At 39.3% G+C, this 25777-nt stretch overlaps 2 protein-coding genes across 8 annotated transcripts in view; both read right to left on the bottom strand.

Annotated features, from left to right (window-relative positions):
• The window catches only part of SECISBP2 (SECIS binding protein 2), a 32281-nt gene extending 27879 nt beyond the window's left edge, over window positions 1-4402 (bottom strand). For 3 of the 7 annotated variants that reach the window (XR_005650500.1, XM_039852164.1, XM_039852168.1), the window contains exons 1-2: window positions 4243-4400; window positions 3134-3282 (exon numbers count right to left, since the gene is read on the bottom strand). Coding sequence is in view for 5 of the 7 variants with exons in the window: in XM_039852164.1 (XP_039708098.1) it covers window positions 3134-3282; window positions 4243-4278 (185 nt within the window). In the remaining 2 variants the exon portion in view is untranslated. Of the gene's footprint in view, window positions 1-3133; window positions 3283-4242 lie in introns of all 7 variants that reach the window. The other 4 variants (XM_039852163.1, XM_039852167.1, XM_039852166.1 and 1 more) reach the window with 3 other exon arrangements.
• A 1604-nt stretch (window positions 4403-6006) lies between these two features.
• On the bottom strand, window positions 6007-11102 carry CKS2 (CDC28 protein kinase regulatory subunit 2). Its single transcript, XM_039852169.1, has 3 exons — window positions 10901-11102; window positions 7234-7361; window positions 6007-6341 (listed from the first exon to the last, which is right to left on the bottom strand). The coding sequence occupies exons 1-3, from the start codon at window positions 10957-10959 to the stop codon at window positions 6289-6291; spliced, it is 240 nt and encodes a 79-aa protein (XP_039708103.1). The 5' UTR covers window positions 10960-11102; the 3' UTR covers window positions 6007-6288.
• Between the last annotated feature and the right edge of the window lie 14675 nt (window positions 11103-25777).

The raw sequence follows: 25777 nt of genomic DNA, 5'->3' as shown, positions 1-25777 counted from the left end.
CCCCCACTGCCCAAATCCAACCTCCATCCCAACAATCTGCAGGGCCAGCCTCCCAGGGCCTCCAGTTGTCCACGGACATCCTGCTGCAGCCCTTTCACTTTCCAAGGCCACCACCATATCCTGTACTCTGCTGACTTGCAGCGCCAGAGCTGCAAAGGGATACTGCAAGCACAGTGGCCCAGGAACTATATACTCTACTGACCAAATGGATACCATCTGTGAACACTCTAATGCTCCAATTTGCTTGAGCTGCTAGGCTAAACCAAAATACAATTTAATACTGACTTTTTAGCAAATCTGGTATACGGCCAGAGGATTCAACCATTTTGCAATGAAAGCTGTTACACAGATAAACTGCTAAAGAGCTCCATTAAAATACAAATCACAACCTTTTTATTCCCACAAATAAGCACCAGCAGTTGTTTTTGTGAATTTCCACGGCTGATAATTTTCCTGTAGCAAATCAATGAAATCCCAAAGTGTGTCAGTCCATTAAAAAGCAGGAAAATCCAAAGCTAGTAAAAAGACATCCTATGTGACCTTCCAACTGCCAACTGTCAGGAGATGCAGGCCTAGCCACCCTTATTAGAAGCTGTATTTCTACTCGACTGCAAGTAAGAGCTTGAACTGAAGGAGAAAAGGAGTCACTCTCTACAGGCTAAGACCTCAGACACTCGTGAGGATGTTCACTGCTCTTGCTTCCATGCAGTACTTAACCACAGACTGCCCAGTATCACTGCCTATTAATTCAGAACATTTTATAAGAAGTTCAATCTTACAGTATCTTTTACTTATCAGCAATTTATTCTAGTAATGAAATATTCTCAATTAAGAACCAAACAAAACCCTTTTACTGACCTTTTTCTGCCCCACTGAACAGCGGCTAGTGCTGCTCTTTGTAAAGAGGGAGACTCAAAGTTACATTCCGTTCCCCAGATGCTAACCCTCGATGTGACTCCCCATTTTGCTTTGTCTGATGCTCAGAAAATCTAATGGGGGTCGGATGAAGGTGAGAAATATTGTTCTTCGAAGACAAGAGAAGATGGGCTAAGAAGGCTGGTTGATTGAAAACAAGTAATAAAGACTATCCTTAGTCCAAAACATGGGTAAATGAACAGACCAATGAAATTTAGGTAAAGAAGAAAAAGGGCAGATTCAGTGGTGGTTTTAAAGGCTGTTGTTATCCAGAAAATATTCATCCGTGAATCAGCAGACCTTGGTTTAGGTCCTGGCTCTATCACAACCTAGTTTTCCACTTTGGACATGTCATCATTGGTCCTTCTTCCTCTGAAAAGCTGATATTCTTCCTTTCCATCTAAAGCAAATACAATTACATGCAGAGGATAGCACACAATACAGAATCTCACAGACAACCCATAGCACCTGCTGAGACTTCAAATGGCTTATCTGTAAAACTCCAGTTGCCACAGACCTCCCACATGACTCTTAACTACAGTACCACAACCTCCTTTACACCTACTGCCTCATCCTGCACCAGCCCTTTGATATCAGCATCTCATTTCCATCGTGCATTTGTGCTATACTCGCTGATCTCTCTACTCCACTTCTTGTACCATCTCTACTGACAATCCTCTAGTATCCCAAGGCCACCTTCCTGCCACATTCAGAAGGCTGCCTCTTCTGGTATCTGTGGGGTCTGGCACTTCTATGGTAACGCTTGAAAAGCTCCTCCACTGGCCTGGACTTGCAAGCCCTGCCCTCTCCTTGTTCTCACCCACCTCCCAAAGGCATTCCATGGCATTGCCTCCTCTGCATTTTCCTTATCTTGCCTGTCAGACTCATTGAGTCCAAACCTCTCATCGTTCTGCTCAGGACTTCACATATACACTTCCAATCCAGTACCTTCAAGACCTCTAGCCCTCTAAGACCAACTTATATGTCATTTCCACTTAGTAGTTCACTTTTTCCCCTTTGGGCACATATAGGTCCAAAATTTAACTTCTGGTCCCCAAACCAGCCCCACTTCCAACTTGTGTTCTTATGAATAATCCCACAATTCTTTCTATGTATTCAACTGTAAAGCACTATAGCTCCTTTCCCACCAAAACCTATTTATAGACAACCATGGAATCCTTTTGTCTTGCAGCAGGTCTTCATATAGTTTCTTCTCTATTTCCAGTGCCTGGAACCCAGTCAAAGCCTTCCAGAATCCAGGGGTGAATTCAAAAGCTCCCTATTTCATACCCAACAAACCTAATCTTTTCAGCTGTACTATGTAGGCTTTTAATTGACCAATGGCATCACCTTAACAATGGGAATTTACTCCTCTGTCTCCCAAACATGTCTTTCACCTGGTCCCTTCAGTCAGGCCAGGACCTCTCAGGGATCCAGGCAGCCCTCCTCCCACCAAACTGGTCTGAAATATGATTCTTACACAGCCTAAAGGTGATTCATACCTTAAATCTACAAGTTATCTACACAGTTATCTAATAGGTTTAACTTATTTTTCTAAATTCAGCTAAACGATGTAAACACCTAAAAAATGGGCCTTGAGAAGGAAAATTTAAAGGATAACATGAGCCCTTTGACTCAAATTTAGAAGAATTTATTACCAAAATTTATAGAAACCATTTCCATAGGACATATATAAAGCAAAATGATTGAAAGCAAAACCCAGCAAAAGAATCATCCACACAAAGAGATAGCCATGGTTGCTAGGCCCTGTTACTTCTCTGGGCAATATTTTTAAATGTCCAACCCTGAACTGGAAGAGGATGTTTATTTGGGCTTTTCTCTGCCCCATTTCCTCCCTGTCCTTTCTTGCCATTTCATCTCCCATTAGATATGTGACAGTTTTAAACTATATGCACAAATGAACCCTGAAACTACATTTTTTTACTAATAGATGCAATGTAGTTAATCTCCATACTTTCTTACCCAAAATAACTGAATGAGTATAGAGAAAGAAAAGGAGAGTTGAAGCTTGAGTTTTTGCTGCAAGATACACTTAAGTTGTTACCGGCTCAAACCCTTCTTGGCTTAGGAGCACCTTCTCTAGTTGCTCTGAGAAATTTAATGTGTTAGCTGCAGCATATTTTAAAATCTAATCACCATTAAAGGCAAGAAACAAAGTTCTCGAGTAAAGCAAAAAGACTTTTAAAAGAATACATACTCAGGCACTGGTAGTTCCTGAACACAGGAGGAATAGTACGTTGTTGCACAGCTAGGGAACACAGGTGCTTCTGAAGACTCTAACCATGCTACACTGAGCCCAGCAAATTTGGGGACAAATGGTTTGACATCTGCTGACAACTTGATGCCCTGAGGAAAAGAGGAAGTTTAAGCTATATACATTATGAGATCAACCAAACATAAACAAACAATTCAGAGTTGCTCAGTTTTAGCAGCCCCAGAAATGCTAACCCAAGCCTTGTTGTTCAAATACCTCTGCCTAGTAAAGACAAGCATTTGTTAAAAATTTCTCTTCCAACGTTTTTTAACTAGACAAAAAGCTGTCCACCAAAATTAAAAGTGAGAAAGAAGAACACTAATTAAAGTGAAAACATTATATAGTTAGAACCACAACTGACAGTTTCTTTCCTTAGCTTTAACTCAGAATACAGTTATTTTACCTCTCAGCTGCAGTTATAACTGAGCACCAGGGGGCTGTCGGAAGTCAAACATAACCCACGGAATGCTTACCTGTAGCATTCAAAACACACTGCGGAAGTTTTTCCATTTAATTTCTCGAAAGTTACACAAATCATTTGCATTTCACTCAAGAACCACTAAGAGTTGTTCTGTTGAAAAGCAAAAGGAGCTTTGCTAGGAAATCTATCAGCACGAGCCCTTGTAATTTCAAAGTAAAAATTCTGATTTTGGTTTTTAGATCCGTATTGACAGATTTACTTTCACGGACAGTTCATAAACGCGGTGTTTCTTTTGAAAGCCGAGTTATGCGATTGTCCGGGCTCCACCTAGCGGTTACGCTGCGCACGTTGAGCGGAGACTCTTGCTTCAGAAAACGCTTGGGCGGGCTACTTTGACAAAACGCTCCTGGCCCCGAGTGCCGGGAACCCCGAGCATCTGCGCAGCCTCTAAGCAGCCTCGGCACAGAGTACCGGGCGTTTTCACCTCAACGACGCCATTCCTCACCCAGGTCAGCCGCGGGCAGTGTGGGCGCGCCTGGGGCTAAGGAACCAGCCGCCTGCCCCGACGCCCCGCGCCGCCCCAAACCGGTCGCTCCCACCTCTCCGGGGCGCCCGAGGTCGCAGTCCTCACCTCGCCTGCGGGTTCCCGCGGCCCCTCCGACGCCATGGCCCACGGCTCGGAGGGCGCCCGGCCCGAGAGGCCAGCAGCCACCCCGAAGGCTGGTGGGACAGGGACCGGGCGCTCCACCTCTTGGCTTTTCCGCCTTCCTAGCGGACGCAAGGAAGTGCGTCACAAAAACGCGCCCCGGCCAGCTCTGCTTCCGGTTGGAAGCGCGTGGCGACAACCAGAATGACTCAGTCCCTGAGCCCGCGGAGTAATCAGTCTGCCGTCGGCCGACTCCGCCTGTTCCCAAGTATCCGCAAAGGCAGCGAGCACTGCCCGGGATGCGAGTAGGCCAGGCTCGATGTAGGTTCCGCACAAGGTAGCGGGTACCTGTAGTGGGTTGGGGGTGTGGGAGGTTGAGGACTTAGGCAAAGTGCATACCTGTAGACCTACAGACTCAGACTGGTCTTAACTTCCAGGAACTTTAATCACAGAAAAGAATTTTAAAACTGCTCAGTTCTTTTCAACAAGTAGCTATTGACCGTTAGGAAGGGTGCTGGTAAAGGTAGATTTGTAAAAGTAGTGTGGTTTTCCAGAGTGGAACAAAGCCAACCACAGAGCAGAAATTAGGGTGAGATATGAACGCGGCGCCGGGGGGATCCGGAGGTGAAAGAAGCTGCGGTGTGGGGAGGATAAGACGGAGACCAGGAAGAACTCGGGCGTAGGAGGAATGTGCAAGAATTAAAGGCTTGCCGACAGTAGGCAGTTCGACCAGTTAGGGATTGATTAGGTTCACAGTCCTAAACTGGAAGTTAATTGTAGGTTTCCTGCCCCTTGCCCCCAAGAGAGGTTGGGTGACTACCAGGTTCTTACAGCTGGAAGAATGCAATCAGCTCGTCTTCAGGTTTCCTTCTGAACACATCCAAACCTCCAGAGTGGAGGGCCTAGGGTCTGTAGGGTCTGGCAGCAGTAATCAATGCTGGAGGTGGGGGAGGGGATGGGGAGAGAAGAGGGCTGTGCTCCCTCCCTTTTCAATACTCTGGTCTACCCTAAACGTAATAAAACTTATACATGGCATCTTTCTGTTGGCTTGCTACCCCGGATCTTTTAGCTGATGGGTCCTTGGGAGACAGGAATAAGTTCTAGATTGCTTCAGATTTATTGTGCTCATTTTGTTTAAAGGCACCTTTCTAAAGAGTGACAGAGGACCACCAAACTTGGGTCTTATGTTTACTGTCAGTTCATTTAAAAGGTTTCTCCAGCATAGCAATGAAGATAAATAGCCTGTGTTAATTTTAAAATATTTCCCTAGCAGCGAAAGAGGCAATTTGACACAAAGTACATATGACATGAAGGGTTTTTTTTAAAAGTGCTTTTGAACTCTTAAAAATGCTGTGATATTTTATAGGAAACATTATCCCCACTTGGCAAGTGGAGAAAAAGGGATAAGTGGTTTTCCCCAGGCCACTAGATGTGGCATCTTAGATCTAAGTGGAAGCAGCCCAGAGAGTATTGGGCTTCCTTCTGTTCAGGTGGGGATTCTAGACAGTTTTCTAGGAACCAAATAATAGAGCCAAAAAAACCCTATTTTAGCTCTATTAAACTTATCGCTGGGCTCTTGGTTTCTTCCTAAGGGAAGTAAATGATACTCTCATCACACCAAGCTATTTTAAACCAATTTAACGTTTTGTAAAATTTATTTCCTCAGGACCAAAATCGTAAAACTGGAATCACCCAAAAACCTCTACTCATGAATTAACCTTAAAATAAACCTCAACAACTTCACAGTGATAAATTGCAACATACAAACTTTATTTAACAAAAGTAACAGGTGAAGTCAAATAGGCACTTATATTAAAAGAAAAACTAACTAGAAGAAATTTTATCCTAAACACCTTACAGTAACCTACTTGCAGCTGCATTTAACTGAGCTCTGTTGCTGTGAAGAATACAGCTCATGCACAGGTATGGATGAACAATTTGTACATTTTTCAAGTATTCACTGAATACTACCTTATATACACATATACATTAAATTTGAAAAAGATTTAATTGACGATCCCCAGATATACTTCATTTTTGTTGATCTTTTGGAAGAGGTCGTCTAAAGAGAAGAATATGTGGTTCTGTGGAAAGAAAATGTTTTATCATTTTAATAACATGGTTAATTTTCACTCAACCAAAATTCAAAGAATTCTCAACTGAACCAAAATAAATCTATGGTCAATGTTACTTAGAGAGGTATCTGAAATGAATTTTGCTTCAAAGTCATTGTCAACAGTAAACAGAAAAAAACCCCACCAGCTTATAAAACTGTAGGTCCCAAGGGCCCATCCCAATAGATTGTTTCAGCAGCTGGGGGCCTTGGAATCTATAGTTAAATTCCTCAGCTGCTTTTGTATTATCTGAAGAAAAACCTCTTGAACTCTAAGATGATTACATGCCTCAACCTCAAGAAAGTTGTTGAGTCAGTTTTTGATGTTACTACTGCTTTTCTTTAACGATAGCTTTAGTTCCACCTAATGCAGCTTCTACAGTATGCCTTCAACTTTTGTTCAAAGCATTATAAATCTTTAAAGTTAATCTTAATGTGGTAGATACCAATAATCCTTTAATAGAGGGCTAAAGAAGACAAATCACTTCAAATTGCATAAATTTCTATACACAAAACCTAGACACACAAATTGTTTTAAACATAAATTGTTTTAAAGTAAGTTTAGTTTTCAAAGAGAGGACACCAAAATTATATTTATGGTAAAATATTTTAAGATACTATTAATGACAGATTTTAAAAACAGAATTGCTTATTTTTTGACAGGTTATTTTTGCAGGTAGAAAAATATTATTTTCATTTGTGTGGTATTTTACTTACTATAAAACTGGAACCCTCTATAGGGAGGAAAAAAAATCAGTCATTCAAAAACAGTTACTTTGGGATACCATTGAATTTTGATATTAAATAACCAAAACCACTACCATTTTAATTCAGTTATTGCTTTACTAAATAGCAAAACTTACCTGGCTCATGAATCATGTAATGAACCCAGCCTAGACTCTGTTGGACACCAAGTCTCCTCCACTCCTCTTCAGACATCAGATGGGTTTTGGGTACTTGTTTGGAAAGTTCTCTGGGTAACATGACATGCCTGTTGAAAGATGTAGCCAAGTATTAATACTCTGCGTAAATATACTTTTCTACAATTATCACTTTACACATACATCTTTAGGATACTTAAAATTTGAGTTTTTATCTTCAAAGTTATTTAAAGCAACTGTCTAATATTACAAAATAATTGGTGTCAGTCTTAACTACTCTCTACTACCTTTAATCCTGATTTTTGATGGCCCATGTTCAAATCAAGGAGATAATATACAGTGCAAAACCAGAAGGCATTTTATTTAGAATAAACATTTTCCCCCACTAACAGAGTAACTTATGAAAGTGTCCTCGAAAGGAAAGAACATGCCCAACTCTTCTCCTTTTCTACTTCCTGTTTATTATGAAGCAGGTTGACCTGAACAGGGGAGCTAGAGAAGCCATGAGACCACAGAAGTTGTAAATTGAAGATGGTCCAATTGTAGAGCTGTCATCCCAGCTTCATGTAGCAATTTACATAAGGAAAAAAATTGTTAGTTAATTTGTGTTTTCTATTACTCAACACTGTAGATTTGTAGTAGATACAGATCCTTGTATACTCCATAAGTTGCTTTATACTTAGTTCAGAATTAAAAGCAAAAAACAAAACGCTAATCACACATACGTGCAGCCTCACACACAGACCTTCAATTTTCTATAAGTTACTGGCCTATACCCAAAACTTCAGTTTTCTTAGGAAGGCATACAATATTCTTCAATTTCAAAACATCAAGAATATGTACAATTGTAGTTCTTAAAAGACAAACCTATACTCCCCTTTCTTATTTAATTAGAATTAAAAAATCTTTATAAAATCAATTCCCAGCTCCATTTTTACCATTTCCAGGTAGAACTAGTTTTATACTATTTATACAGTCAGTCATCCATAGCCGCCAAGGTTTTTTGTTTTTTGTATAGGCTATCTACCTGTGAGTAAATTGGCTGGGGGTGAAAAGGGTGCAATCTGGTTACTCTCTGGAAAATGAACCCATAACCCGTTATAAGCACTAATCTGTCGTCAACCAAGTTCTAGTCTGCAGGTGGTTGGTTAAAGTACCAATTTCATATTATTTGCAAAACAAGTGAGCTTTACAACAATTTTATTATGTGGTTAGACTGCCATGAGGCCAAGTCAAATTATGCTTACTATCATAGTTGTTTAAAAGTTCACGAACTCCAGTGAACTACAAGTTGATTCTAAGCAACACTTAACCAGCTACCACATTCATTCTTGAATCGCTGCTTAACATCTACTTTTAAGGCTCTCCAAATGTTATCTTATTTCTATCACGTTGTTGATTAGTCTCAAAGAGAAACGTAATGCTAACTAGATGTGAACTCTTATTATGTACTAATGTTTTATTTAGAAGTCACAGCGCTGTCTTCTCTATGAGCCATGGAAACAGATTCACTTTCATCAAGGTCTGATTATAAAGGAAAAATTTATAAGTGGGTTCTAGTTCACATGGAAATTCTACCTGTATTTCACTGCATTGAGATAATTTTCTAACTACATGTAAGGAAAATTATTTCCAAAACTCAATGTTTATTTCAGTACCGTACAATTGTCAAGTATGTAAAAGCCAATATAAACAACAAAGGAGCTACAAGATGCAATTAGGAGGGCAGACAGTAGTTGTGGATAGATTTAAGAAAAATACTAATATACAGCTTTTATAAATATAAATCCATGCAATCCTATAGTGCTTGTTCCAGGTGGTATTTAACAGAACTAAGTCTTGAAGTTTATTTACAAAAGAACCTAAACATAAGCAAAAGGAATAGGAAATTAAGTTTACATTTACAAAAAAAAAAAAAAAACCAAAGATGTCATACTGGCAAAAATAAACACTTGAAATTCATATTGCATGCCACACCACTATATACAAACCACGGTAGATCCACATATCAGTTGATTTATTATCACTATCAATTTGCCTTTTAAAGTATCTCTGGAGATGAATTACTGTCTTGTATAAAGGCAAGTGGCTTGGTTAAGAACATCTTTAATGGATTAGAATATATCTCTTCAGGTGACAGGATTTTCTTTTATACGTTAGTACACACAAACCACCTAGTAAATTAGGCTAAAATTTTGATGGTCTACTTATTGCTCATCGATGATTTCTAGTATATTGAAACTAAAAAATGGAACTACTGCCAGAAGAAATTCTAAAAAGTATCTTTATCTACACGAGGCCAGATGTGTTTCAGAATTAATATTTTTCCATTTTGTAAAAGTAATACAGCTCACATTCTGTCCATTACTGGATGTCCCCAGCTGGACTCGACATCACACAATTGATCATTATGCCAACATATGACAGGATTGAAACTGTGTAGTATGTAATTACTATATATAAACAAGATGATCTTCAAATTTATCTATATCCAGAAAAATAGATTTTTTTTTTTTTAGCTAGGACTATGAAACGATGCAGGTATTGCTAATCTGTAAAAACGCCCAGAGAAATCCTCAGTTATACTCCTGAGAATTAAGATTTCCAAGACACTAGGGGATAGAGAGAAAAATTGATGGGCCAACCACTATGTCCTTTCTTCCTCAAATATAGTATTCTTGGAATTCTAACTTGAAACGGACAGCAGACAGAAAACAAGGTCGCTCGCTGCTTAGCCCCAGAATGCAGCTTCCTAGTCACCGCCCAAGAGAACGGGGTTGAACCGGTCCTTGAAGCCACGCCCCAAGGAAGTCTCCTGCAGACAATAAGGCCAATAAATGAAGTGTTTCTTCCCTCCCACAATCCAAGTTGCTAATTTTACAAATTCAGTTTAACGAGTACCTTCTAGGGCATCACATCACGACTCAGAATCCAAATATTCCTCAAAGCTAACGTTATTTGGCCGGTAAACACTAGCAGAAAAAATGCCCAAAGTCCACTCGATTTCTCAACTTAAGTCTTAAAAGGAAAGCCCTTTAATAATGCCCTCGATCATCATGGTTACCGGAAAACGCCTATCCAGGCCACCCTACCGAATAAACATTTTCAGAACCCAATCAAGCGAAGTTTTCGAGGCTTTCTCCTCAGTATCACTAACTTCAAAAGCAAGAAAAAGAGAAATGTTTGTTAACAAACCAAAATCATTCTTCCACCCTCCACCCCGCAATGACTGGGTGAGGGGGACGACTGCGAGAATGCTACCTAGCTCGCGCGTTCTTGGGAACCGCGGCACAGATGGAGGAAGCGGGAGCTCACCGCTGGACGTCAGCCATTGGCCGGCCCAGAGCCGCGAGCGCCTAGGCGGCTGTAGCCGTGGACCCAGGTCAGCATCGCCCCTTCTGCCCGTTCCCTTTAAGGAGCTCCATCCCCGCCTTGCCTCGTCTTTCTCACAGACGAAACAAAGAAGGCAGGCCGGCTGGGCCCGCACAGGCGAGGCGAGGGCTGAGCTCTGGCCCCGACCTCATGCGCTTCGACGCCGACACGGCCACCACTCCAACTCCGGACTCGACCCCCAGCCTCAACGCTGACTGGACCTCCGACATTGACCCGACCCAAACACTGGCCCTAGCCCGCCGGCCAGTCCGCTCACCGATACTCGTAGTGCTCGTCGAAGTACTTGTCTGAGTAGTAGATCTGCTTGTGGGCCATCCTGCCGGCAGGCGGGCGGCGCGGAGGTGCAGCGACCGGGCAAGAAGAGTGGGTACAGGGGACAAACAGTCCGAGTCGAACTAAGGCAACGTCTGGACTGCGACCAACCGACCGCAGGCCGAACGATCCCGGTTTGAATCCGACAGCCCGCCGCTGATTGGACGGAGGCGCTGACCAATCATCCTTTGCACAAACGATGGGAAGGCGGGGCTGGCTTTCAGCCTATCATCGCTGCCCCTCCGCGACGTTCGCTCCCAAGACCAGCCACTCAGAGGCCTGTTGCGAAGTTGCTGGAAAGAAGAAGTGGATGATTGGCAGGGCGCGGAGGTGGGGAAGTCCTTGACGTAAGGGGCGTGACCAGGAAAGGGCGAAGGAGTTTAGAACGTTCCAGGTCCGCCGAGCCGTTGGGGCTGCGAACCTGCGGGATCGATGAAATATCGCGGTGTTTGGCAAAGCAGGGAGGGCGGCTCGCCGAGCGGCCACCTGTGCGCAAGCGCAGGCTCAAGGCGCTTAATGGGGCTTACGGGGTCCAAGTCCGTGGGAGGTGGGGAGCCTGAGGCCTTGGGCAAAGGTGGGGCGGAGGGAAGGGAGTGGGGGTGGGGAACTGGGCAGTTTGGAGAGTTGGGACGCGCGGAAGCCGAGGTTGTTCCTCGTGTAACTTTTCAGAAGCAGGCCAGAGTGCTGCGTGGGTGGCGGGGCGGGGGCCGAGCCGCAGAGGCCCGACGTTAGGTCACACAATCGGTAACTGTCGATACGCATAGTATATGCGTGCTTTTCTATATGGAAAAATGTAAAAAGATTCTTAACGCTTACTATGGGACAATGGGGTTAAAAGTATTTTTAAAAACTTCTTTGACTCTCAGTATTGAACACAGTTTAAAATAATGTCTATGTAAAAGTTGCTGGAAGAAAATGGGTGTTTTTTTGTAAGCAACAAAGATGTCAGTGGTTCTTTTTGTAAGTAACGAGTGATTTTTTTAAAAATATTTTTCACATTTCTCCAAATGAGCATGTGTTATTTTTGTAGTAACTTGAGCTTAGATTAGTGTTAGTTGCACCATAGTACAGTTGAGAACATAGACGGGCTCAGCTACCTACCCCATCCCGTGTCACGCACACCCCCAATACCTGGCGGGCCTTTATCTTCTCTCAGCTTAAGGATTAGTCTTTTGAAAGAGCTTCTTTATACCTTGTGCTCCGGAAGTCTCCGCTTTCCCCATTCCTCTCCCTCAGCGTCCTTCAGGTTTCCAGCCCAGGGTTGCTTGCTTTGTTGCATGCTTGCTGAGGTTTTGTCTGCCCCCCGCCCCTGACCCCCACATACGCTATAGCATACTCTACATCTGTACACAACATAGAGTCCCCTGCACATGATAAGCACTACATTTTAAGTAATAAGTGATAGTAATGTATTTTAAATAATCGAGCTTGATTATGTACTGTGATGGTAAAGATGTTAATAAACTGTTAAGGAAGACGGATGAGGAAATTACTAACTTTCTGGCCGAACCTGAAAAAAAGCTTCCTAGGAGATATAGTTTTACAGAGATGTATTGTAGAAAATTTCAAACACAGAAAAGTACAATAGTATAATGAACTCCCATGTAAAATCACAGCTTCAGCAATAAACGTTTTGCCCATCTTGTTTGATCTGTTCCCCTCTTTTGCTAGAATAGCTTTAGAGATCCCAAATATAATGCCATTTTGCTCTGAAATAATACTTTTATTGTGTATATATCAAGAAAATTTTAAAAAACATTTAGCACCATGACATTACACTTACAATTTCCCATTATTCTCTGATACCTGTTTTAAATTGATTTCCCCGATTCATAGGTGCCTTTTTATGGTTGATTGGTTTGGACCCACATCCAAACTTGGGCCTACATATTGAATTTGGTTATTGTCTCTTTTAATCTTTAAACAATCCTTTCCCCCTGACATGCCACCTGTTTAAATATGGATTTATCAGAGAAACCAGGTCTTTTTTGTCTATGTAACATTCTACATTGTGAATTTGGGTAATTGCTTCCTTGCAGTTTAATTTACTTTGTTTTTCATATAATCTGGTTATTTAGGTCTAGGTTAAAACATCAGTTTGTCTAGATCCATTTTGCAAATAAGTGGCAGACTCAGATTTGAGCTCAAACAGTCCAACTCCAGAGTTAGGCCTTTTAACCTATTGTATACTGTCTCCTGTTTTTTCAGTAGAGGGATTGACATTGTGAAGGCATGAAGAAACATGATATATGCAGAGAATGCTGAATGGGTTTGGCTGAGAATATAGAGGTCATGGAAAGGAAAGTTGTGGAAATTGAATCTGGGAGGATGAATATGGGAAACAGAAAAATGGTCCCCAAAGATATCCATGTATGAATCCCTGGAACCTACAAATGTATTACATGACAAAAGGGACTTTGCAGATATGATTAATTTAAGGGTCTTGAAATAGGGAGATTAACCTGAATTATGGTAGTGGTCCCAATGGTATCACAAGGGTCCTTATAAGAGGGAGACAGGAGGTCAGAGAAGGAGGTGTGATGGAAGCAGAAGTCAGAGTGGCATGACCAGGAACCAAGGAGTATAGGCAGCTTCTAGAAGCTCGAAAAAGCAAGGAATGGATTGACCTCTAGAGTCTCCAGAAGGAACAGTTCTGCCAACACCTTTTTAGCCTGGTAAAACCTATTTTAGACTTCTGACCTCTAAAACTGTCAAATAATAAATTTGTGTGGCTTTAAGTCACTAAGTTTGTGGTAATTTGTTAAAACAGCAGTAGGAAACTAATATAGTGGATTGGGCCAGACTGGGAGGGGATTTTGGACTCTTTGCTAAGAAGTTTGGTCATTTTGATTAATGTAGGGCCAGCTAATGTTCTCAGCAGGGAAGTGGCACAATCAGATGAGATACAACAAAGGTAATGAGAGGAATGTAGAGGATGGACTGAAAGGAGTCTCCTTAACAGGGATCCCCTGTTAGAAAGTTATTGCAGTTGGTAGGATGAGTTTGAGTAGGAAGGGACAGACCTGAAATTTTGAAGCTAGGACCAACTTTTTTTTTTAAGTGGGCCTTTCAAACAGGCCCTGTTCCCTTTGAAATGGGAAGTTTAGGTTTTGATTGGTGTTTACATGGTAAAAAGGAAATTGGGTAAGATTAGAGCATGCGCCAGTTATCACAAATCTCCAACAACATCTGGAACTTCTCTACCCTACTAGCAGTGAGGAGGAAATTTCAGGATTTTCATTAAAAGCTGATTAGCTTTTTTGTTCTGTTTCTGTAAATGTGCTTGCTGCATGTAGGAGCTCACTGCAGAGCTCTTTTGCACCTTGTCCTACTTTCCTTTTGCTCAACAAATGTAACTATACTGTTTGTACCCCTAGCAGCTCCTGCTTTTTGTAACAATTTGTATCTGTCTGCAGTGACAGCTCCCACCCTTACCAATGTTACTGCTTGTAGTCTCCTTGGTAGCCACAACCGTTTGTAATGGTTTGAGTTCAAGCTGAACCTGGGAGGATGAATATGGTAAACAGAAAAATGGTCCCCAAAGATATCCATGTACGAATCCCTGGAACCTACAAATGTATTACATGACAAAAGGGACTTTGCAGATATGATTAATTTAAGGGTCTTGAAATAGGGAGATTAACCTGGATTATAGTAGTGGTCCCAATGGTATCACAAGGGTCCTTATAAGAGGGAGACAGGAGAGTCAGAGAAGGAGGCTCTAAACTGACCAATTAGCTTATGTAAAAATTCTAGTATGTTAGAAATGTTGCATCTGAGCCCATTGCCCAATTCTTCAGAGCACTAGCTCCTCTGGGACCTCGTAATAAACCTGAGTTCTCTTTTCTCTTGGAGTAACTGCTTGGTGTTTCATTGGGCTGGTTTGGGATTTTTCCACAACAGCAGGCCAGTGTGACAAAAGTCAATGGCAAATTTGACCCATTGGTCTATATTCACTCATTCAGTAATACTTATTGATCAAAGTGCCAGGCTATGTGCTAAGAAAGCCTCACGCCTGGGGATAGCATTGATTCTGCTGCTAATAATAATAATTACCTGCCTAGAAGACACTTTAAAATTTGCATAAACATTTTTTCATGGTCCCATCTGAACCTCCACATTAATCTTGTGAAGTAGGCAATGTGGGAAAAAGTTCAGCTACAAAACCGTCATTGACTAAAATTGCCCAACCTAAACAAGATAAAATTTTAAATGTGCGTTATTTTATAAAAGCCTTATTCCCTGTGTTAATAGAAGTGACTTATGACAGTGAATTCTATGTGTAAGATATATGACCAAATATGTAATTTAAAATGTGCATTCATCTCTTCCCTACTAATAAGGGCACAATGGTCATAAACTAATTTAGAACCAACAGCATGTAGAATAGAGCTAAAGTTACAGCTCTGAACGCTTAGTCTCCAACATATTTTGATTTTCTGCTAATAATTGTGCACAAAGAGACCAGATTGTATATGCCATTTCAGTGACCACACCCATTGTTCTTCAATATCTTAGCGTACTTCTGTATATAATTCTTAATTAAAAACATTAATTCCTACCAAACTCTTAGTACTCTTCCTAGTATGTTTTATTCATGTTTGAAAATTACAGAAATAAAGATTTCTTTAATTCTAATTTAAAAGAAATTCACAATATCAGAAGTAAGATGCCTTCTTGCTTCTTAACCAACAACCCTGTATCACAGATTTAACCACAGATAATGATATGGTATATTACCAACATGGACTTTTTCCTATACTTAATTCAGATGTATCACTATCAGAACTAGGGATTCATATGCATATTCTTTATAAAATATTCTACAGCTTGCTTTTTCACTTTCCTTTTGGGATTCCAATAACATGGATGGTCACTTTATAGCTCTTATAGAGGTCTTTAGTGTTTAGTTCAAAGGGTGTCCTTATGCCTATACTGGCCCATCCTGGCCTCTTGCTGATTCTTATAAATGTAGGAGTACCATAGGGCTTAGTCCTCAGACTGCTTCTCCTTTTAGTTCTGTCAATTTTTGCTTCATGGATTCTGCAGCTCTGTTATTTGGTGCATTTAAGATTGCTATGTCTTCTTGGTGACTACACTATTTTACCATTATGTAGTGTTCCTCTTTGTCCTGGTAATTTTCTTTGCTCTGAAGTCTATTCTGATATTAATATAGCCACTCCACCTTTCTTTTAATTAGGATTTGTATCCTGTAGCTTTTTCTATCCCTTTACCTTTAACCTACTGTAACACAGGAGCCTCAGGCCTAGAACTTGCACTGGGCTTTGGATATTACCAAAAAACCACCAGGAGGACAAGAGTGGTGAGACATGCCATTTATTACTCCTGAGGCAGTGAAGCTTCAGCAGCAGCCAGTTGGAGATACAGGAAAAGGCTCCCTGGCTAAAGGCAAGCAATGTTTTTATACACAAGCAGGCCTTGGTGGGGGGCAGGCAGTTACCTCATTGGGGGAGCAGGCTCCTTCTCAGGCCAATTAAAGCAAAATGTATTGCTTAGTTACAGAAGCAGAGAGTGTCCATGAGAACAGCAGACCAGCTGCCTGCTCAAGCAGAGAAAGCAGGTAATGTCCATGGGAGCAGCAGAAAACGTCCTTGAGAGCAGGCACTGCCGAGAGTTCTTTGTGCACTGTTTTCTCTATGGCTGTGGGCCAGGCAGCCATCTGCCTTCTGAATACATGGAGGGGCTGTGTTCTGAGTTGACCCTCCACCTACCTATATCATTATATTTGAAGTGAATTTCTTGGAGGCGCCATCTAGTTAGATAAATTTTTTAAATCCATTTTCCCAAGCTTTATCTTTTAATCGATGTTTAAGACTATTTACACTTAATATAATTATTGATGTTAGGCTTTAAGTCTTCTATTTTATCTTTAGTTTTCTGCCTGGTCTCTGTTTTTCCTTCACGTGCTTCTCCTTTCCTGTCTTTTTGTACTGGCTCAAAAAACTAGAGAAAGACAGAAGACTCCTATATCTATTAAATTGAAGCAGTAATTAAAAGCCTTCTCGTAAAGAAAACAATAGACCCAAATGGCTTTACGGAAGAGTTTTACCAAGCTTTCAAGTTTTATGAAGAGTTTATTCTACTAGGCAAGAATAATGTTGATTATAAAAAAATGATTTAGTCACACACCGTGATGACATTGTGGTGTGCAACCACTACAGCCAGACAGGACCCTGAACCTGGAATTAATGCTGTGCTGCTGGAAATTCTTAATAATTTTATCTTCGAATTTTTGTTTTGTAAGTGAAGTCTGGCAGGAAAAGGGAGCCTGCACTGAGAGTTGAGAGTCTCAGCTCACATGAGGCCCTGCCTCTACTCCTCCCCAGGTGGGTTCTCAGTCATGGGCTTCCTAACTCTCTGGTTTCCAGGCCTGACTCTGTCTGTACCTTGCCACTCACCCTGTACCCCAACCCTGCCACCACCAGGGGCCTGGGCATGGGGAGAGTGGGCATGCACACCCACAGAGTAAAAAAAAAGGCTTAAAATAAGCCTTTAGTGTTGATTTCGGACTCACAAATGACTAGAAAAACTTCACATTAAGAATTCTTAATGAGAAAGCAAAATAGAGTAAATGTTTTCAGAGTCCCCTAATTCTATTGCAATATGCCAACTGACTGAGAGAGCCTATTTTTTCTCCTACATTGGGTGAGAAAAAACCATGTGGTCTTGTCACAAAATGTTCTACATACCACGGGTGTGTGTGGGGGGAAAACTGGGGATTATTCACCAACTCATTCTATTAGGCAAGAATAATGTTTATTCAAAACCAAATAAGAACAATATAAGAAAGGAAAGTACATTTCTCTGTCACTCAAACAGATACATGTAAACATCCTAAGTGAAATGCTGGCCAACTGCATGCAATTCTTTTCTGTAAAAGATGACATACTATCATATAAATGAAAACATAGTGTAATATTAGAAAAGTTGTTAATGTCATTAACCATATTAACAGTATAAAGGAGAAAAAATTACCCTCTCCATAGATGCAGAAAAAAAATTTGATAAAATTTACCACTCTTATAATACAAACTCTTAGTAATCCCGCCACTCACTGATGATACCACTGTTAGTAATTAGGAGTAGGAAGAAACATTGTTAACCCCATAAAGGTATCTGTATAAAACATATCTACATAATTCTTATGAGGAAACAGAAGCATTCTCTTCAAAGTTTCCTATTACCTCCAATTATATGGAATAATGTACCAAAAGTCATAGCATGATACAGAGAAGAAATTTAAGATTTAATAATTGGAAAAGGAGAAATAAAACTCATTTGCGACTGATATAATTATCTATATATCTGGGTATAAGATCAATGTGCAAAAGTCGATTGCATTTCTATATACCAGAAACAACTAGAAAATGTACTCAAAAAGAAATATTACAGTAGCATCAAATGTCACATACCTAGGAATAAACCTAACAAAAGATACACAAAGACCTGTCAAGCAAAATAATGAAAATTTGAGAGACATAAAAGATCTGAATAAATGGAGAAATATACTATATTCAAGCTTAGGAAGACTCTGTATGGTAAATATATAAGTTCTCTCCAAATTGATCATAGAGTCATTCTAATTCTAATAAAAATAACACAGTCAAGGAACTTATTTAACTGACTCTAAAATACATATGGATGAGAAAAGGGCCAAGAATAGCGAGGACACTTCAATGGACTTTAACAGATCATGATTAATTAAGAAAGAAACTACACTAATTAAGGCAGTGTAGCAGTGGCTTATAAAAATTAAGATAACATGGTACTAGATACATGAACTGACTACAGGATGTAATAGCCAGCTCGGTATACTATTTATTACAGTTTTGTTATTGTCATAGATATCCTTTAGAGCATTTTGATTCATTTCATTCCCAGTTTGCTAAATATTTATCATAAATAAATATTGTATTTCATCAAACAGTTTTTATTTTTTACATTTAATAATTTTTTAGAATTATGAATGTAAGTTGTAAATACTGTAAAGAGAAAAAAGATTAGTAACTGCAGTCTAAAGAATGAGTCAAATGGCAATGTTAAAAATTAAAAATTAAAAATAGTTGAAATAAAAATTCAACAAGTAAACTAAAGGTATTGTGGGTACAAATGAAGAACACATTAGTGACCTAGAAGATAGGATTGAGTAACAGTCTCAGAAAATATCGGGAAGGGATAAAAAGATGGAAAATGTGAAGTAAAAAGACTAGAAGAAGCTAGAAATGCAACTATCTTTACGAGAGTTCCAAAGGGAGAGGAAAAATAAATATGAGAGGTAATACTTGTACAAATAATGGTTGTGAATTCCCCAGCCTTAAGGAAATATAAAAGACATTAGATTCAAAGGTCTTATAGAGTGCCAATTAGTATGGATAAGAAAAAATATAACCATAGAGAGATTACAGTGCAATTTAAAAACATCAAAGACAAAAGCTTCCAAGGAGAAATTGCAGATCACACCTAGAAAGCAACAAGAATAGACTAACAATGGCAATCTCAAAAGCAGCACTGGACTCAAGAAAAAAACAGGTTACCAATCACAAATTGTTGGATGAAAGAACAAATAAAATCAAGACAACAATTCACAATACAGTTAAGTCCTCACTTAACATCATTGATAGGTTCTTAGAAACTGTGATTTTAAGCGAAACCATCTAAAAAAACAATTTAACCATAGACTAATTGACATAAAGAAGAGTTAAGTTCCTACAGCATATTTCTGGTCACAAAACGTCATAAAACTTCTAAATAAAGACCCAAAACACTTATCATATTAAACATTGAAATAAATGTGAGCTATACATACATTTAAAGAAAATTAATAAAAAAAATAAGCTAATTCTTTTCCCATCCACTTATTCCAGTTCACAGTTGTGGGTGGCTGGAGCCTGTCCCAGCAGTTCAGGGCTCAAGGTGGGACACCTTTCCAGCACAGGGAGCACTCATATCCACACCCACACCTGCACTCACACTCACTCAGATCTGGAACAATATAGACATGCCAATTCACCTACCATGCACATCTTTGGGGTGTGAGAGGTAACCATCGCAGATATAGGGAGAACATGCAAACTCCACACAGATAGTGGCCCTGACCAAGAATTGATTTTTTTTCTCATCAATGTTATCATGAAATGATGTTATTTGAAGACCTACTGAAAATAAAGCAAATTAACTAACAGTACATTTATTGTTGTCTAAAAAAGTGAGGATTAAAAAATGTTTATTGTTAACAATTCACAAAACAAAATGACTAGAATAGGGAGCACTGGAGGGAAGTGAGTGCATGCTAAAGTACTTAATTTAGTTGCTGTTGATAACTTTAGGAAGCTGAAAGAGATTAGGAATCTATCACCAGAATTGTTGGCTACAATCACTTTGTTTCTGTTACCATCTGCAGTAGCAAAGTTAGAATGCTTCCAGCACTATAGCTCTCCTTGGGGGTAAATTTTAACTTGTCACAAATACCTTCCATCTTAGTATACATACCCTTTGCAGGGCAACTTCACCACTCCTTCCATCAATGGGTAAAGTCTATTTCTCCATCCTTGGTCTGGTCTTGTGACTTGCTTTCACAAACAGAATATCACTTAAGTGACAATATGTGATTTCTGAGGCTAGTTCTTAAATCTTCTGCTTTCTCCCTCTTGATCATCGTGTAAAAAGGCCATGGAGAGAAGAACTAAGTTGCCCAGCCATCAGTTAGCACCAGCTACCAAACATATAAGTAAGATCAAGAAAAATGAGGAAAAGAACTGCCCAAACAACCCTCAGAATCAGAAGGAAAAATAAATCATTGTTCTAAGTTACTAATTTGGGGAGGGGGCAGTTTATTATGCAGCAATAAATAGCTGATATACTCCCCTTTTACCTTTATTCTAAATTCAAATCTCAGAAGTATATCTGATTGGGGAAGACTTCATTACATCCAGAATCACAGCTACAGTGAAATCCATGAAATGTTTTTAGTTTTCCAACCTCTGCTACACTAGAAGAGAGTTGGAGTAGATCACGAACAAGATACAATTTTGAACTATATACTAATTTGAAAATCTATATACTCTTTAAGCAAATTGTTCTAGATACTAGAAAAAGAGAAAAAACAATCTAACTTATTTTATAAGGTTAACATAACCGTTACACCAGAGTCAGAAAAAGGGCATAAGAGAATAAGAAAAGCAAAATTAGAGTCATTTCAGTTTTAAATGTAGATGTGAATTTAGCTAAGTAAAGCTAACATTTTATTAAAAAATACATCAAGTAGAGTTTGTCTCAAAAACCCAATGGCAATGAGTTTAATGGCAGTGAGCCAAGCTATCAATGTAATTCACACATGATAGACAAAAAGAAAAAGAAGTAATGTCAATATATGCAGAACATTTGATAAAGTCATACCCTGATTTATAATAAAAACTATCAGAATAGAGGAAAACTATTTTACCCGGTAGAAGTTATGTATCAAAATTCTACAAGCAAACACATATTTAATGGAGCACTTTAGACACATCCCCTTTAAGACTAGGAATAGTACCAAGATGCCTGCTTTCACCATGTGCAAATATAATCATATCCTATGTGCATAATGATGTGAAAAAGATTGCAAGCATTGCTGTACAGTATCTAAGACTTAACCTAACAATGACTGCACAAGATCTCTGTGAAGACAACACAAGAAGATCTATACAAATGGAAAGATACAATACATTTATGGTACCACTAATGTAACATTGTGAGATGTTAATACTCCCCAAATAAATTTATAACTTCGTTGCAATCTCAGTAAAAACCAGAGTTTTTTGAGGAAGTTGGAAAACTTATTCTAAAGTTTATATGGAGGAATAAAAATCCACAAACGGTTAAGTCAACTTTGGAAATGATGAGGGAACCTGAGAAAAACAAATAAAACAAGGGAACAGAATAAAGAATGTAGAAATAGATCAAGGTATATGTGGGGAATGGATATTTGATAAGCAGGGCACCTTATATCATCGGGGTAAGTATAGTTGAGAAAATTGTTCCAAAATATGGAGAAAATGTGAACAAAATTAAACTATGAGGTTAAAGATGAAAATGGAGAATATTTTTGTGAACCTGGGGTTACGAGAGGCAGAATATGTACATAAAATAAACATAAAGCAAGAAAACAACTGATAGATTTGACTACAAAAAGTAAACATTTCTGTTCAACAGGGACACCTATAGTAAACTACCACATCAGATGAAAGACAAATAATATTTGCAATAAACTTTGTCAGGTACCTGACAGAAGGTATTTGCAATATAATTCCAATACAGAATTAATATCAATATTTTACCAAGAACTTCTACAAAACAGTAAGAAAACCCAGAAATTTGGCAAAAGATACAAGTAGGTAATTCACAGAAGGGAAAAATCTGAAAGGCTAACAGTACACGAAGAGATGATCAAACTCATTTGTAATCAAAGAAATACAAATTAAAACAACTATGAGCTGCTTTTAGATGTTCATCAGATTGACCCAAATTAGGAAATTAGATATTATGAAATGTTAGTAAGAACATTTGGGCATAGGAACCTACATGATCTATTGGTAGAGTATAAGCTGCTATATCCCTTCTGGTAGAACTTAGTGAAATTAAATATGTGTAATCCGTATGACGTGGCAACATACTGGTGGTTCTATATTACCCAAAATATCTCACACAGATTCATAAGGTTCATATGTCTATAGCAACATATATTTATACATGTCTCTATATAGAAACATGATTAGATATAGAAAATGTTAAGAAAAAAAGTTAAAAAATAAAATTAAATTGAAAACAATATCATTTATGTAAATGAAACCAGAATTTTTTCATACAGAAAATACATAGGAAATAACATTTGTATTATACAAATGTGATATATATGTGTGTGTACACACACACACACACACACACACACACACATTCATATCCCCAACCTCTACATATCACACGTGAATATGGTGCCTACATGGAAGAATGAAGTGGGAATAGAGATAGCGGATGATGGAGAACAAATACCATAAAGGTGAATTACATGGGCCAATGATAACACTGTTCCATGAACTGAGAAGTGTGACTAATTCAATTCCCTATCCAACTGGTCCATACAAAAAATTCTTTTTCCATAAACTGAAGGTTTGGGTATGTAATGTTCTACTGAATTTATATGATCAAATTGTAACTAAATTGTAATTATTATTGTTTTCTGTCAACTTTTCATAGGTGAAAACTTGGATAATGCTAAAGATTTTTATTAGTTATCTAACTATGGAATCTTTCTTATAAAAGTTACTGGAAAATGTGAATGGAAGAAAAGAAGTTGTGAAAAAAAATCAGTTATAAGAGCAGTGTTTCTAAAATCTATTAGGTTCCATAGATCCAAAGAGTCCTCAAGTTCTCTGCCAGACTGTTTATATTTTTTGTTTTAAGTTCATGAACAAATCAATTCTGCATCATATGTATGACTTCTTAATTGATTGCAGAGCCCAGACCTTTTGTTGTTGTTGTTGTTGTTCCTATCAGTCCTCTTTTAATTGTTGTGGGTCTATGAAAATGAACAGAGTTAGACTGAATATGTCCAATCGAAAAAAAAAAAAAGAAGAAGAAAAAGAAAAGGTTTTGTGGTCCTTAGAACTGATAAAGAAAAAAACCGCAGTCTCCAAATGGCATCACTTGTGCTAAAAGCCCATGATACCAAATCTAGATTTAATACCTGATCTAATTGCAGTAACCTTAATTAGCCTTAAGCATCCTGGAATTTTCTGGTCAAGCACGAGTCAGGTAATCTGTCACATAGGCCCTCTTCAACCCTCACAGAAAGAAGAGATAATCTCCCGGATTGGACACAGGTAGCAGCTGACCTTGGCCTGCACTGAGCTCCTCCCAAGTGGCCCTAGGACCAACACATCTGGTGGCCAGCTTCAGACCATACCAGAGCACCACCCAATTAGCATCACAAATGACATTCCCATATGGCAAGCACCTGAGCCCTACTAAAGCAAATCCTGCTCCTTGTGGTAAGTCTCTGAACAACAGCTTGTCTGCTGTAGTCAAGGTCAGTCCTCACAGCCAGTCAGCCTAAGGGTCAATCTCATCCACTGATGTGCCAACAGCAATCAAGGCTCAGCCACAACAGGAAGGCACATTCAATTCATACAAGGGAGAATTCAACTCAGGTGAACAGGGAGATTGCGCCACTGGGCCCCGTAGGTCACTCTGCCCAAACTGGGAGATGTAGCAAATCTAACACATAGAAATAAACACAGGGAAGTAGCCAAAGTAGGGAGACAAAAAAATAAAAACAAAAACAAAAAAACATGTCCCACATGAAAGAACAGGACAAAACTCTAGAAAAAGAACTGAACAAAATGAAGGCAGGCAATCTATCAGAGGCAGAGTTTGAAACACTGGTTATAAGGATGCTCAATGAACTTAGGGAAAAAAATAGATCATCTCAGTGAGATCTTCAACAAAGAGATAGGAAATATAAAAAAGAAGATAGAAAACACACAAAAGAACAAGTCAGAAATGAGGAATGCAATAACTGAAATAAAGACTACATTAGATGGAATCAACAGCCTATTAGATAAAGCGAAGGATTGAATCAGTGATTTGTAAGATAGTAGAAAACATCCAACTGGGAATGCAAAGAGAAAAAAGAATTTAAAAAATGAGGATAGTTTAAGGCACCTCTAAGACAACATCACGTGTAACAACATTTGCATCATAGAGGTATCAAAAAGAGAAGAGAGAGCAAAGGATGGAAAACTTGTTGGAAGATGTAATGTCTGAAAACTTTCCTAACCTGGCAAAAGGAATAAACATACAAGTCCAAGAAGTGCAGAGTCCCAAAGAGGATGAACCCAGAGAGGCCCACATCAAGACACATCATAATTCAAATGCCAAAGGTTAAAGACAAAGAGAGAATCTTAAAAGCAGTATGAGAAAAGCAGTTAGTGACCTATAAGGGAGATCTCATAGACTGTCAGCTGTTTTCTCAACAGAAACTTTGTAAACTGGGAGGGATTGGCATGAAATATTCAAAGTGATGGAAAGCAACCAAGGTACTCTACCCAGCAAGGCTCTCCTTGAGAATGGAAGGAGAGATAAAGAGCTGCCCAAACAGGAAAAAGCTGAAGGAGTTCATCACCACCAAGAAATGTTAAAGGGACTTTTTATGAAGAAAAATAAATAAATAAGTAATATGAATAAGAAAATGTTGCAAAGAAAAAAATTCTCACCGACACAGGCAAACACATAGTGAAAGCGGTGGATCAACCAACACTAAAGCTAGTAAGTACAAAGGTTAAAAGGTAAAAGTAGGAATGAAGAAGGGCCCGGTTGGGACCCCCATAGTAGAAGCCTCACAGCATACGCTGCTTAATTTTTTCTTGCTCTGTAGCTTAACAGTAGATTGTCTCAGTAGCTTGGAACGTCCTCTGCCATAGAAAATTGCCCTGAAACTTATGATTAATACTTTTATGCTTACTGATCACAATCCTTCTGGTTTAGCATTCTTTTCACACTACTCTCATCTTTGTTCCTGGGTTGCTGATGCCACCAGAGGACCACGTTGCCTGAGGAATAGCGCTGTGAAGCATAACAGGCCCCCCAGAACCAACATGTAGACCCTGGAACAATGCCCAGACTTTCCCTTAATACCGTAAGCCAGACTGAGAAGATAGGGCAGTTTTGAAGGTGTTAACCTGCTGCCCTCTCAGATTACAAGTGCTCTGACAATAAGTGCTTAATTTAATTAGCCCAACTCCTCTGTCAATCTATTGGCTGAGCC

The sequence above is a fragment of the Pteropus medius genome, unplaced genomic scaffold (assembly GCF_902729225.1).
Source record: "Pteropus medius unplaced genomic scaffold, Ma_sr-lr_union100, whole genome shotgun sequence".
NCBI lineage: Eukaryota > Metazoa > Chordata > Mammalia > Chiroptera > Pteropodidae > Pteropus > Pteropus medius.
Note: the sequence above shows the minus strand (reverse complement) of the source record. Positions and strands in the feature narration are given on the sequence as shown.

Bases quoted from the DNA above. Each gene is read 5' to 3' on its own strand.
- CKS2 (XM_039852169.1), bottom strand. From the start codon at position 10,959: ATGGCCCACAAGCAGATCTACTACTCAGACAAGTACTTCGACGAGCAC. The intron at 7,362-10,900 runs GTGAGCGGACTG...ATCTTTCAACAG, and splicing joins GACGAGCACTACGAGTATCG to GCATGTCATGTTACCCAGAG. The intron at 6,342-7,233 runs GTAAGTTTTGCT...TTCTTTCCACAG, and splicing joins TTACATGATTCATGAGCCAG to AACCACATATTCTTCTCTTT.